Below are 14639 nucleotides of genomic sequence, written 5' to 3' on the forward strand. Positions count from 1 at the left end.
GGGGATGCCCATCAATGCCCCATTCTGTCTTACCGAGTGGTTGACTCCCCACATCAGGACGCTGAGCAGAGGGTCGCTCGCCCGGAACAGCTTGACTTTTTGGGCCACGAAGTGCTTTTTCTTCGTCTTGGTCTTACTGGCCAACGTTGCGGCTACGCTGCTTGCTGCAGCCATGGTCTTCTCCGGCAGATCCCCCGCTGTCCTCTGCAGGGCTCGTCACCTAGAGGGCTCTCCGCAGCGCCCCCTGCCTCGGGCGGCAGCACAGCGAGCCTTGCAAAGTTTTGCACTGATTCATAGACGGCCAATGCAAGAAAAGAAGCGATATTGTGCCAACGTGGGCTGCCTGGCACCGGTCTGCGCGGGCACAGGGGCGTCTCCTCTCCCACATCCACTAGAGATCTGTGCCCCCTTCTTGTCTTCCTCTCATGCCAGCCGATGGGTTGGATTCACTGCAGCTGCCTGCTGCCATCCATCTCGTCTCTGCTGGCTGACAGCGGATGATGCTGCACCAGCTGCTGCTGCAAGAGACAGGCGGCTAGAGGCTGTCGGTGCCGCTGATCGTCCGCTCACACACTGCTGCTGTGGCCTCCTCCTGCAGGGCATGCATGCCCCCTGTGCCCACCCTGCCAGCCGCCTCTATATGTATCCTCCGGCCCCCGCTGCTCGCTCTGCACTTGGCTGCATCTTCCCGGCGCTTCCGGCCGCTTGCAGCTTCACTGACTGACAGCATCGGAGGCGGAGGAGAAAGGAGGCGCGGCCGGGCCCGGCCTCTGTGCGCTCGTGGGTTCTGTGTTTCACCAGCCGCTGCCCCGGGCGGAAGACGTGCGGGAGGGCGAAAAAAAACAAAGAAGAGGGGCTTTATGACTTGCCCAACTTGTGTAAAGTTGTCAGACACTTGGCTTCTTAACCCCTTAATGACGGGACTTATTTTGGTCCTAAGCATATGATGATTTCTTGGGATTTTCATCGGAATTTAAAATTTTTTTCCGTATAAGCGCTCTTTCAGACGAGCGTAAGTACGCAGCGTATTACAAGCGTGAGGGCTTCTTCAGACGGCTGTTTTTCCTGGTTAATTTTGCAGGTGATCACACCTGCAAAACGCGACGATACAAAAACATTGATTTTAATAGTTTCGTTTTCACTAGTGTGATTATCACGCCGTATTACTACGCGCGAGAATAAATAAACCTTGCCCTATCTTTTTTGCGTGTAGTTTTTAAATGTGTGAGAAAAAACAGGGCGGAGTTTATCCTTCTGATTTATTTTTCCGCTCATAATAGTGTGAAGTTTAAACAAGGGGAAAAAAAGCCTCCTGACGGGTTCATAGCGGCGAGCGGATTTGCGCCCGTCTGAAGCAGCCCGGAATAGAGCCCATTGATTTCAATGTATTTATTCACAGCTGCGTATTTTTCACACGATTTTCAGTCACACGACGAAAAAGTGCGGCATGTCGGATCTTGGTGGGGATTATCTACTGAGTGTGAAAATGCGCAGGTGAGCGGTGCAATCGCTGCGTACTGAGGCACAAAATCATTGCGATTCTTTACGCACGTAAAAAGACTGCTGATAGGCAGAAAAGCCGCGAGGCAGCAGCGTATGTCAGCCGGGAATACGGCCAGCACGCAGGAAATTACTTTATACCAACCATTAATATGGTCAGTAAGATCTAATCACCGGACGGGTGACAACCCGCTGCTCCCCTCCCCCCGAGGCTGGCGTCACCTCACAGTCAGGGCGCCCCAAAGGACGCAATCATTTTGAGCGATTTTCAACTGCACTTTTCAAAAGTTATAATGTTTTTACTTTCCCGTTGACACGGCCGCATGACGGCGCGTCTATTGTGGCGCGCTGTAGTGATTGTTGTGGCGCGCTGTAGTGATTGTTGTGGCACGCTGTAGTGATTGTTGGGTCGAGCTGTAGTGATTGTTGGGGTGCGCTGTAGTGATTGTTGGGGTGCGCTGGAGTGATTGTTATGGCATGCTGCAATGATTGATGTGGTGTGATGCAGTGATTGCTGTGACACGCTGTAGTGATTGTTGTGGCACGCTGTAGTGATTGTTGTGGCGCGCTGTAGTGATTGTTGTGGCGCGCTGTAGTGATTGTTGTGGCGCGCTGTAGTGATTGTTGTGGCACGCTGCAGTGATTGTTGTGGCACGCTGTAGTGATTGTTGTGGCGCGCTGTAGTGATTGTTGTGGCGTGATGCAGTGATTGCTGTGACACGCTGTAGTGATTGTTGTGGCACGCTGTAGTGATTGTTGTGGCGCGCTGTAGTGATTGTTGTGGCGCGCTGTAGTGATTGTTGTGGCGCGCTGTAGTGATTGTTGTGGCACGCTGCAGTGATCGTTGTGGCACGCTGTAGTGATTGTTGTGGCGCGCTGTAGTGATTGTTGTGGCACGCTGTAGTGATTGTTGTGGCGCGCTGTAGTGATTGTTGTGGCGCGCTGTAGTGATTGTTGTGGCGCGCTGTAGTGATTGTTGTGGCGCGCTGTAGTGATTGCTGGGGCGCGCTGCAATGATTGTTGGGGCACCCTGCTGTGATTGTTGGGGCGCGCTGTAGTGATTGTTGGGTCGAGCTGTAGTGATTGTTGGGGTGCGCCGGAGTGATTGTTATGGCACGCTGCAATGATTGATGTGGCGTGATGCAGTGATTGTTGTGACACGCTGTAGTGATTGTTGGGGCGCGCTGTAGTGATTGTTGGAGCGAGCTGTAGTGATTGTTGTGGCGCGCTGTAGTGATTGCTGGGGCGCACTGCAATGATTGTTGGGGCACGCTGCTGTGATTGTTGGGCCGCTTCAGTGATTGTTGTGGCGAGCTGCAGTGATTGTTGGGGCACGCTGTAGTGTTTGTTGAGGCGAGCTGTAGTGATTGTTGGGGCGCGCTGTAGTGATTGTTGGGGCGCGCTGTAGTGATTGTTGGGTCGAGCTGTAGTGATTGTTGGGGTGCGCCGGAGTGATTGTTATGGCATGCTGCAATGATTGATGTGGCGTGATGCAGTGATTGCTGTGACACGCTGTAGTGATTGTTGGGGCGCGCTGTAGTGATTGTTGGAGCGAGCTGTAGTGATTGTTGGGGCGCGCTGTAGTGATTGTTGGGGCGAGCTGTAGTGATTGTTGTGGCACGCTGCAGTGATTGTTGTGTTACGCTGTAGTGATTGTTGTGGCACGCTGTAGTGATTGTTGGGTCGAGCTGTAGTGATTGTTGGGGCGCGCTGTAGTGATTGTTGGAGCGAGCTGTAGTGATTGTTGGGGCGCGCTGTAGTGATTGTTGGGGCGAGCTGTAGTGATTGTTGTGGCACGCTGCAGTGATTGTTGTGTTACGCTGTAGTGATTGTTGTGGCACGCTGTAGTGATTGTTGGGTCGAGCTGTAGTGATTGTTGTGGCACGCTGCAGTGATTGTTGTGGCACGCTGTAGTGATTGTTGGGTCGAGCTGTAGTGATTGTTGGGGTGCGCTGGAGTGATTGTTGGGGTGCGCTGGAGTGATTGTTATGGCATGCTGCAATGATTGATGTGGCGTGATGCAGTGATTGTTGTGACACGCTGTTGTGATTGTTGTGGCACGCTGTAGTGATTGTTGTGGTGCTTTGTAGTGATTGTTGTGGCACGCTGTAGTAATTGTTGTGGCACGCTGTAGTGATTGTTGTGTTACGCTGTAGTGATTGTTGTGGCACGCTGTAGTGATTGTTGGGTCGAGCTGTAGTGATTGTTGGGGTGCGCTGGAGTGATTGTTGGGGTGCGCTGGAGTGATTGTTATGGCATGCTGCAATGATTGATGTGGCGTGATTGTAGTGACACGCTGTAGTGATTGTTGTGGCATGCTGCAGTGATTGTTGGGGTGCGCTGCAGTGATTGTTGGGGCGCGCTGCAGTGATTGTTGTGGCACGCTGTAGTGAATGTTGTGTCACACTGTAGTTACTGTTGTGGCACGCTGGAGTGATTGTTATGGCACGCTGCAATGATTGATGTGACGTGCTGTACTGATTGTTGTGACACGCTGTAGTGATTGTTGTGGCACGCTGCAGTGATTGTTGGGGTGCGCTGCAGTGATTGTTGGGGCGCGCTGCAGTGATTGTTGTGGCATGCTGTAGTGATTGTTGGGGTGCGCTGGAGTGATTGTTGTGGCACGCTGTAGTGATTGTTGGGTCGAGCTGTAGTGATTGTTGGGGTGCGCTGTAGTGATTGTTGTGGCACGCTGTAGTGATTGTTGGGTCGAGCTGTAGTGATTGTTGGGGTGCGCTGTAGTGATTGTTGGGGTGCGCTGTAGTGATTGTTGGGGTGCGCTGGAGTGATTGTTATGGCATGCTGTAGTGATTGTTGGGGCGAGCTGTAGTGATTGTTGTGGCGCGCTGTAGTGATTGTTGTGGCGCGCTGTAGTGATTGTTGTGGCGCGCTGTAGTGATTGTTATGGCATGCTGGAGTGATTGTTATGGCACGCTGTAGTGATTGTTGTGTTACGCTGTAGTGATTGTTGTGGCACGCTGTAGTGATTGTTGGGTCGAGCTTTAGTGATTGTTGGGGTGCGCTGTAGTGATTGTTATGGCACGCTGTAGTGATTGTTATGGCACGCTGTAGTGATTGTTGGGTCGAGCTGTACTGATTGTTGTGGTATGCTGTAGTGATTGTTGTGGCACGCTGTAGTGATTGTTGTGTTACGCTGTAGTGATTGTTGTGGCACGCTGTAGTGATTGTTGTGGTATGATGTAGTGATTGTTGTGGCACGCTGTAGTGATTGTTGTGTTACGCTGTAGTGATTGTTGTGGCACGCTGTAGTGATTGTTGGGTCGAGCTGTAGTGATTGTTGGGGTGCGCTGTAGTGATTGTTATGGCATGCTGTAGTGATTGTTGTGTTACGCTGTAGTGATTGTTGTGGCACGCTGTAGTGATTGTTGGGTCGAGCTGTAGTGATTGTTGGGGTGCGCTGGAGTGATTGTTGGGGTGCGCTGTAGTGATTGTTATGGCATGCTGCAATGATTGATGTGGCGTGATGCAGTGATTGTTGTGACACGCTGTAGTGATTGTTGTGGCACGCTGCAGTGATTGTAGGGGTGCGCTGCAGTGATTGTTGGGGCGCGCTGCAGTGATTGTTGTGGCACGCTGTAGTGATTGTTGTGTCACACTGTAGTTACTGTTGTGGCACGCTGGAGTGATTGTTATGGCACGCTGCAATGATTGATGTGGCGTGATGCAGTGATTGTTGTGACACACTGCAGTGATTGTTGTGACGTGCTGTACTGATTGTTGTGACACGCTGTAGTGATTGTTGTGGCACGCTGCAGTGATTGTTGGGGTGCGCTGCAGTGATTGTTGGGGCGCGCTGCAGTGATTGTTGTGGCATGCTGTAGTGATTGTTGGGGTGCGCTGGAGTGATTGTTGTGGCACGCTGTAGTGATTGTTGGGTCGAGCTGTAGTGATTGTTGGGGCGAGCTGTATTGATTGTTGTGGCACGCTGTAGTGATTGTTGGGTCGAGCTGTAGTGATTGTTGTGGTATGCTGTAGTGATTGTTGGGGTGCGCTGGAGTGATTGTTATGGCGCGCTGCAATGATTGATGTGGCGCGCTGCAGTGATTGTTGTGACACGCTATAGTGATTGTTGTGGTGTGCTGGAGTGATTGTTATGGCACGCCGTAGTGATTGTTGTGGCACGCTGTAGTGATTGTTGTAGCACGCTGTAGTGATTGTTGTGGCACGCTGTAGTGATTGTTGTGTTACGCTGTAGTGATTGTTGTGGCACGCTGTAGTGATTGTTGTGGCACGCTGTAGTGATTGTTGGGTCGAGCTGCAGTGATTGTTGGGGTGCGCTGTAGTGATTGTTGGGGTGCGCTGGAGTGATTGTTATGGCATGCTGCAATGAATGATGTGGCGTGATGCAGTGATTGTTGTGACATGCTGTAGTGATTGTTGTGGCACACTGTAGTGATTGTTGTGGCACGCTGTAGTGATTGTTGTGACGTGCTGTACTGATTGTTGTGACACGCTGTAGTGATTGTTGTGGCGCGCTGCAGTGATTGTTGTGTTACGCTGTAGTGATTGTTGTGGCACGCTGTAGTGATTGTTGTGGCACGCTGTAGTGATTGTTGTGACGTGCTGTACTGATTGTTGTGACACGCTGTAGTGATTGTTGTGGCACGCTGCAGTGATTGTTGGGGTGCGCTGCAGTGATTGTTGGGGCGCGCTGTAGTGATTGTTGTTGCACGCTGTAGTGATTGTTGTGGCACGCTGTAGTGATTGTTGGGGCGAGCTGTATTGATTGTTGTGGTACGCTGTAGTGATTGTTGTGGTCGAGGTGTATTGATTGTTGTGGTATGCTGTAGTGATTGTTGTGGCGCGCTGCAGTGATTGTTGTGGCACGCTGTAGTGATTGTTGTGGCGTGCTGTAGTGATTGTTGTGGCATGCTGTAGTGATTGTTGGCGTGCGCTGTATTGGTTGTTGGGGCGCGCTGTAGTGATTGTTGTGAGACGCTGTAGTGATTGTTGTGGCACGCTGCAGTGATTGTTGGGGCGCGCTGCAGTGATTGTTGTGGCACACTGTAGTGATTATTGTGACACGCTGCAGTGATTGTTGGGGTGAGCTGCAGTGATTGTTGGGGTGCGCTGCAGTGATTGTTGGGGCGTGCTGCAGTGATTGTTGTGTTACGCTGTAGTGATTGTTGTGCTACGCTGTAGTGATTGTTGTGGCGCGCTGTAGTGATTGTTGTGCCACGCTGTAGTGATTGTTGGGTCGAGCTGTAGTGATTGTTGGGGTGCGCTGGAGTGATTGTTATGGCATGCTGCAATGATTGATGTGGCGTGATTGTTGTGACACGCTGTACTGATTGTTGTGACACGCTGCAGTGATTGTTGGGGTGCGCTGCAGTGATTGTTGGGGCGCGCGGTAGTGACTGTTGTGGCACGCTGTAGTGATTGTTGTGGCATGCTGTAGTGATTGTTGGGGCGAGCTGTATTGATTGTTGTGGTATGCTGTAGTGATTGTTGTGGTACGCTGCAGTGATTCTTGGGGTGCGCTGCAGTGATTGATGTGGCGTGCTGTAGTGATTGTTGTGGCGCGCTGCAGTGATTGTTGACGTGCACTGTATTGGTTGTTGGGGCGCGCTGCAGTGATTGTTGTGGTGAGCTGCAGTGATTGTTGGGGCGTGCTGTAGTGATTGTTGTGGCGCGCTGCAGTGATTGTTGTGGCACACTGTAGTGATTATTGTGACACGCTGCAGTGATTGTTGGGGTGCGCTGCAGTGATTGTTGGGTCGAGCTGTAGTGATTGTTGGGGCGAGCTGTATTGATTGTTGTGGCACGCTGTAGTGATTGTTGGGTCGAGCTGTATTGATTGTTGTGGTACGCTGTAGTGATTGTTGGGGTGCGCTGGAGTGATTGTTATGGCACGCTGCAATGATTGATGTGGCGCGCTGCAGTGATTGTTGTGACACGCTGCAGTGATTGTTGTGGTACACTGTAGTGATTATTGGGGTGTGCTGCAGTGATTGCTATGGCCCACTGCAGTGATTGTTGTGACACGCTGTAGTGATTGTTGTGGCGTGCTGTAGTGATTGTTGGGGTGCGCTATATTGGTTGTTGGGGCGCGTTGCAGTGGTTGTTGTGGCGCGCTGCAGTGATTGTTGGGGCACACTGCAGTGATTGTTGGGGTGCGCTGCAGTGATTGTTTTGGTGAACTGTAGTGATTGTTGTGACACGCTGCAGTGATTGTTGTTGCACGCTGCAGTGATTGTTGGGGCGCACTGCAGTGATTGTTGGGGTGCGCTGCAGTGATTGTTGTGGTGAACTGTAGTGATTGTTGTGACACGCTGTAGTGATTGTTGTGGCGCCCTGCAGTGATTGTTGTTGCACACTGTAGTGGTTGTTGGGTCGAGCTGTATTGATTGTTGGGGCGAGCTGTAGTGATTGTTGTGGGGCGCTGCAGTGATTGTTATGGCGTGCTGCAGTGATTGTTGGGGCGCGCTGTAGTGATTGTTGGGGCGCGTTGCAGTGATTGTAGTGGCACACTGTAGTGATTGTTGTGGCGTGCTGCAGTGATTGTTTTGGCGCGCTGCAGTGATTGTTGTGGCACGCTGTAGTGATTGTTGTGGCACGCTGTAGTGATTGTTGGGGCGCGCTGCAGTGATTGTTGTGACATGCTGTAGTGATTCTTGGGACGCGCTGTGGTGATTGCTGTGGCGCCCTGCAGTGATTGTTGTTGCACACTGTAGTGGTTGTTGTGGCGCGCTGCAGTGATTGTTGGGGCGCACTGCAGTGATTGTTGGGGTGCGCTGCAGTGTTTGTCGTGGTGAGCTGTAGTGATTGTTGTGGCACACTGTTGTAATTGCTGTGGCATGCTGTAGTGATTGTTGTGGGGCGCTGCAGTGATTGTTATGACGTGCTGCAGTGATTGTTGGGGTGCGCTGTAGTGATTGTTGTGGCACGCTGCAGTGACTGTTGTGGCGCGCTGCAGTGATTGTTGGGGCACGCTGCAGTGATTGTTGGGGCGCGCTGTATTGATTGTTGGGGCGCGCTGCAGTGATTGTTGTGGTACGCTGCAGTGATTGTTGGGGTGAGCTGTAGTGATTGTTGTGGCACACTGTTGTAATTGCTGTGGCATGCTGTAGTGATTGTTGTGGGGCGCTGCAGTGATTGTTATGGCGTGCTGCAGTGATTGTTGGGGTGCGCTGTAGTGATTGTTGGGGCGCGTTGCAGTGATTGTTGTGGCACACTGTAGTGATTGTTTTGGCGCGCTGCAGTGTATGTTGTGGCGCGCTGCAGTGATTGTTGTGGCACACTGTAGTGATTGTTGTGGCGTGCTGCAGTGATTGTTGGGGCGCGTTGCAGTGATTGTTGTGGCACACTGCAGTGATTGTTGTGGCACACTGTAGTGATTGTTTTGGCGCGCTGCAGTGTATGTTGTGGCATGCTGCAGTGATTGTTGTTGCACACTGTAGTGATTGTTGTGGCGCGCTGCAGTGATTGTTGTGGCATGCTGCAGTGACTGCTGTGGCGCGCTGCAGTGATTGTTGGGGCACGCTGCAGTGATTGTTGGGGCGCGCTGTATTGATTGTTGGGGCGCGCTGCAGTGATTGTTGTGGTACGCTGCAGTGATTGTTGTGGCACACTGCAGTGATTGTTGTGGCACACTGTAGTGATTGTTTTGGCGCGCTGCAGTGTATGTTGTGGCATGCTGCAGTGATTGTTGTGGCACACTGTAGTGATTGTTGTGGCACGCTGCAGTGACTGTTGTGGCATGCTGCAGTGATTGTTGTGGCGTGCTGCAGTGATTGTTGGGGCGCGCTGTAGTGATTGTTGGGGCGCGTTGCAGTGATTGTTGTGGCACACTGTAGTGATTGTTTTGGCGCACTGCAGTGTATGTTGTGGCGCGCTGCAGTGACTGTTGGGGCATGCTGCAGTGATTGTTGGGGCGCGCTGTATTGATTGTTGGGGCGCGCTGCAGTGATTGTTGTGGTACGCTGTAGTGATTGTTGGGGCGTGCTGTAGTGATTGTTGTGGCATGCTGTAGTGATTGTTGGGTCGAGCTGTAGTGATTGTTGTGGTACGCTGCAGTGATTGTTGGGGCACGCTGCAGTGATTGTTGGGGCGCGCTGTATTGATTGTTGGGGCGCGCTGCAGTGATTGTTGTGGTACGCTGCAGTGATTGTTGTGGTGCTCTGCAGTAATTGCAGTGACTGTTGATACCTTTTTGGGTGCATACAATATATTGTCCAACTTTTATAAATTTTTTGGAAAGAATAGTTAAAAAAACATCAATTTTGCCATCATTGTATTACAGCGTTCGCCATGCAGTATAAAGGAAGAGATCACTCCTTTCTGCTTGTCGGTACGATTAGAATGATACCAAAATTATATTTTTTTTAGGTTTTTCTACGTTTGTACAATAAAAGCCTTTTTTTCTCCATATTAAGGCCCCCTGCACACGACCGGGTCTCAATTGTGGAATCCGCGCTCGTCTCCCGCACGGACGATCCATGGCATTCTGCACCAATTCAAACTAACACAGCCTCCACATGTTCGCTCGCACGAGTGGACAGCGACTGCGATTCTCTGCTCGCGGAAAACAAATTGCAGCATGCTCCATTTTTGCACGGATGTCTTCCTTTGAAGTCAAAGGAAGCCGTGGGACCCCCGACCCTTCCGCAATTGACATTGCCGAAGGATCGCGGATTCCACATCATGGCTAGGTGATGACACAGGAAAAAAGTTTTTAAAAAAAATTGTACTGCGCATGTCCAATAGCAAGCCGAACATCCGCAGTACAGGGAACGGAGAGAGACTACAAGTACGTGCAGACGCCGCTGCTGCAGGGTCAGATTCAGCTGCAGGCTCCCGCATGCAAAATCCGTCTCTGCCGCACGCAGGCGGCCTAATGTTTGCATTGCTGATTCCAAAGATCCAGAATAAAGATAAGCGAACGTACTCGTCCGAGCTTGATGCTCGTTCGAGTATTAGCGTGTTTAAGATACTCGTTACTCGAGACGAGCACCACGCGATGTTCGAGTTACTTTCACTTTCACCTCTAAGACGTTAGCGCGCTTTTCTGGCCAATAGAAAGACATGGAAGGCATTACAACTTCCCCCTGCGACGTTCAAGCCCTATACCACCCCCCTGCAGTGAGTGGCTGGCGAGATCAGGTGTCACCCGAGTATATAAATCGGCCCCTCCCGCGGCTCGCCTCAGATGCATTCTGACAGAGATCAGGGACAGTGCTGCTGATGCCGGAGCTGCTATAGGGAGAGCGTTAGGAGTGATTTTAGGCTTCAAGAACCCCAACGGTCCTTCTTAGGGCCACATCTGACTGTGTGCAGTACTGTTGAGGCTGCTTTTTGCAGTGTTGCACTTTTTTTTTTTGTATATTGGCCGTGCAGAGCATTGCGTCCTCAGTCTGCAGTAATTTTACATAGTATAGGGCCAGTAGTGGTGAGGCAGGGACAGTGAAAAAGGTGAAAGAGATATACTATCTATATAGGCAGTGGGCTTTTTCCCAAAAATTTGGGGAAAAAAAATCTATTTGGGCTGCCTGTGACTGTCCTCAGTGTACTACGTCTCTGCTGGGGGTAGTAGTCCTAATTAATACGCAGCCAGCTAAGTGTTTCAGCAGGCTTGCGCAAAATTCTTTCCTGGCTCTGCTGTGCGTTCCGTAAGCGAAGTCAGCCTCCAACCACAGGCCAATAAGCGGCACATTTAATTACAGCGTTCTGTTTCTGTACTACTGGTAATACACCATGCTGAGGGGTAGGGGTAGGCCTAGAGGACGTGGACGCGGGCGAGGACGCGGAGGCCCAAGTCAGGGTGTGGGCACAGGCCGAGCTCCTGATCCAGGTGTATCGCAGCCGACTGCTGCAGGATTAGGAGAGAGGCACGTTTCTGGCGTCCCCACATTCATCTCACAATTAATGGGTCCACGCGGTAGACCTTTATTAGAAAATGAGCAGTGTGGGCAGGTCCTGTCGTGGATGGCAGAAAGTGCATCCAGCAATCTATCGACCACCCAGAATTCTGCGCCGTCCACTGCTGCAACTCTGAATCCTCTGGCTGCTGCTCCTCCTTCCGCCCAGCCTCCTCACTCCATTACAATGACACATTCTGAGGAGCAGGCAGACTCCCAGGAACTGTTCTCGGGCCCCTGCCCAGAATGGGCAGCAATGGTTCCTCTCCCACCGGAGGAGTTTGTCGTGACCGATGCCCAACCTTTGGAAAGTTCCCGGGGTCCGGGGGATGAGGCTGGGGACTTCCGGCAACTGTCTCAAGAGCTTTCAGTGGGTGAGGAGGACGATGACAATGAGACACAGTTGTGTATCACTCAGGTAGTAGTAATTGGAGTAAGTCCGAGGGAGGAGCGCACAGAGGATTCGGAGGAAGAGCAGCAGGACGATGAGGTGACTGACCCCACCTGGTTTGCTAAGCCTACTGAGGACAGGTCTTCAGAGGGGGAGGCAAGTGCAGCAGCAGGGCAGGTTGGAAGAGCCAGTGCGGTGGCCAGGGGTAGAGGCAGGGCAGGGGAGATGCTGCCGTATAGGCTTGTGGAAACGGAGGCTTTCAAAAGCATGATGGCGGCGGCGGCCCCGCGCTACTCGGTTCCCAGTCGCCACTACTTTTCCCGATGTGCCATCCCAGCCCTGCACGACCACGTCTCCCGCAACATTGTACGCGCCCTCACCAACGCGGTTACTGCCAAGGTCCACTTAACAACGGACACGTGGACAAGCACAGGCGAAGCCCACCTGCATTTAATCGGACGTTACATCAGCTGTGCTGGGCACTGCAATGGGATACATTTATGTACAGCCGGTGGGTTCCAGGGAGCCACCCATGCTGTGGGTGCACACGGAATTCCCATTGCGGAGTTGTACCTGCCTGTGACTATTTATAAAAACCCGCGGTCTGACTGGGGCATGCAGACACCTTGACAGAATGAATAGTGTGTGGCACATAGGTTCCCCATTGCTATGCCCACGTTTGCAGTTCCTGATGGCGGTGGCACAGAATAATATTTCTCATTGCTTCTGTACAGCATTGTGGGCTATCGCCCCACCCCTTTTAAAGAGGGTCGCTGCCTAGCCGTGCCAACCCTCTGCAGTGTGTGCCTGCGGTTCCTCCTCATGGCAGACGCACTTATAAATAGACATGAGGGTGGTGTGGCATGAGTGCAGCTGAAGGCTGTGCAGGGATAATTTGGTGTGCGCTGTGGACACTGGGTCATGCGGGGGGGGGGGGGGGGGGAGGGGGTTGGCAGCATGTAACCCAGGAGAAGTAGCAGCGGAGTGTCATGCAGGCAGTGATTGTGCTTTGTTGGAGGTAGTGTGGTGCTTAGCTAAGGTATGCCATGCTAATGAGGGCTTTTCAGAAGTAAAAATTGTTGGGAGGGGGGGGCACTCTTGCCGCTATTGTGGCTTAATAGTGGGACCTGTGAACCTGAGATGCAGCCCAACATGTAGCCCCTCGCCTGCCCTATCCGTCACTGTGTCGTTCCCATCACTTTCTTGAATTGCCAAGATTTTCACACAAGGAAACCTTAGCGAGCATCGGCGAAATACAAAAATGCTCGGGTCGCCCATTGACTTCAATGGGGTTTGTTACTCGAAACGAACCCTCGAGCATCGCGAAAAGTTCGACTCGAGTAACGAGCACCCGAGCATTTTGGTGCTCGCTCATCTCTAATCCAGAACTATTTTATTTTTCCGCGGTCGGCGCTCTGTCAGCAGTTACTTGTTGTGTGACGATCTGTCGTTTTTATCGTTACCATTCTGGGGTTCATGCGCCTTTTTTGATCACTTTCATTGCATGTTTTGGCAAGTGAAAAGAACAAAAAAAAAGCATTTTGGCTCAGTTTTTTGCTTTTCTTTTTAGAATATTTACCATGCAGGATAAACAATGTGCTCGAGTTTATTGTAGGGGTCATCACTGATGTTACTGTACAAAGCATGTGAATTTTTACATTTTATTTTAAATAAAACAGGAGAAAAGTGAACAAAAAAGGTGTATTTTTACTTTTTTTTTCAAGACTTGTACCTGTCATCTCAACATCACTCAGATAATACACTGCACTACAGAAGTATTGCGGTGTAGTATCAGTATCCCTGACTATGACAAGCAATGGCAAACCCAGACAGTATTGATTGGCAACCTGTCAGCCCCCTGCCATTTCATGTCAGAGGGCCAATGACATCGCAGAAGGGGGCATTCCATCTGTTAACCTTGTACATGCCACAAACAACATTGATGGCAGAAAAGTTAAAATACAAACACGGACCACAACTGGAGGCTACGTGGATGGAAGAATGCTCATTTTTTGCGGACGTAGCGAGGTGATTTTTGTGATGCACGTGTGCACCGAGCCTTAGTGTCGTTGTACGCCAGGCGAGTCATCTGTCTGATGCGTCAGTCGGCGCTTGTTTCATCTTCTTTTACACGGGCCGAGAATCAGCTTGTGGAGCGTCAGTTGCACGGGGCGATCTATGGAGGGTCAGTAAGGGTGTGTTCACACGGGTGATATCCCCATGCAGGTTCCGCCTGAATGCGATATGGATGAAACTTGTCTGGGAGAAGAACACATTGGTTTCAATGAGTTAACCCTTTCCAATCCACTGTCTGAAGACATTATGATTTAAGGCTGTACAGCTCAGATGTTGTAAGACGTCCATCGGGATTCTCTTACTGTATATTGCCAGCCTCTCTGCTGTCGGAGCCTATCCAACGTGTCACTTCATGCAGTACTGGCTTTAGCCAGCAGATAGCACCGTTGTATAACGGCAGAAAAAGAGTAAGCCCCCTAGGAAAACCAGGATACCAATTGGATTGAAAGGGTTAATACACATGACCAATTTTTCTCTTGAACCGAGAGTCCAAGATAAGAAAATCGCACTTTTGTGTAATTCTTTAAGAATCGTTCATTATTTTCTATGTGAGTCTGAAAAAAAATAGCAATGCATTCGCATCCGTGCGATTTGATGCGAGTGCACATACATTTTTTTACCATTTCAACTATGAACGATGCAGAATTTTTTTCACACACATGAAAAATGCATGGATTTTGGTGTGAATCGTGCCTTTTTAAAGGGGTTGTCTCGCGCCAAAACGTTTTTTTTTTTCCATAGGCCCCCCGTTCGGCGCAGGACAACCCCAAAGGATGTGTTAAAAAAAATAAAAA

At 50.9% G+C, this 14639-nt stretch overlaps 1 protein-coding gene across 1 annotated transcript in view; it reads right to left on the minus strand.

The window, feature by feature from the left end:
- PIP4K2A (phosphatidylinositol-5-phosphate 4-kinase type 2 alpha) overlaps window positions 1–715 on the minus strand; it is a 108893-nt gene extending 108178 nt beyond the window's left edge. The window contains exon 1 of the mRNA XM_066585780.1: window positions 34–715. Coding sequence (XP_066441877.1) covers window positions 34–174 — 141 coding nt within the window. The 5' untranslated portion in view covers window positions 175–715. The remainder of the gene's footprint in view (window positions 1–33) is intronic.
- Between the last annotated feature and the right edge of the window lie 13924 nt (window positions 716–14639).

This window comes from Eleutherodactylus coqui, chromosome 12, assembly GCF_035609145.1.
Source record: "Eleutherodactylus coqui strain aEleCoq1 chromosome 12, aEleCoq1.hap1, whole genome shotgun sequence".
NCBI classification, from domain to species: Eukaryota; Metazoa; Chordata; class Amphibia; order Anura; family Eleutherodactylidae; genus Eleutherodactylus; species Eleutherodactylus coqui.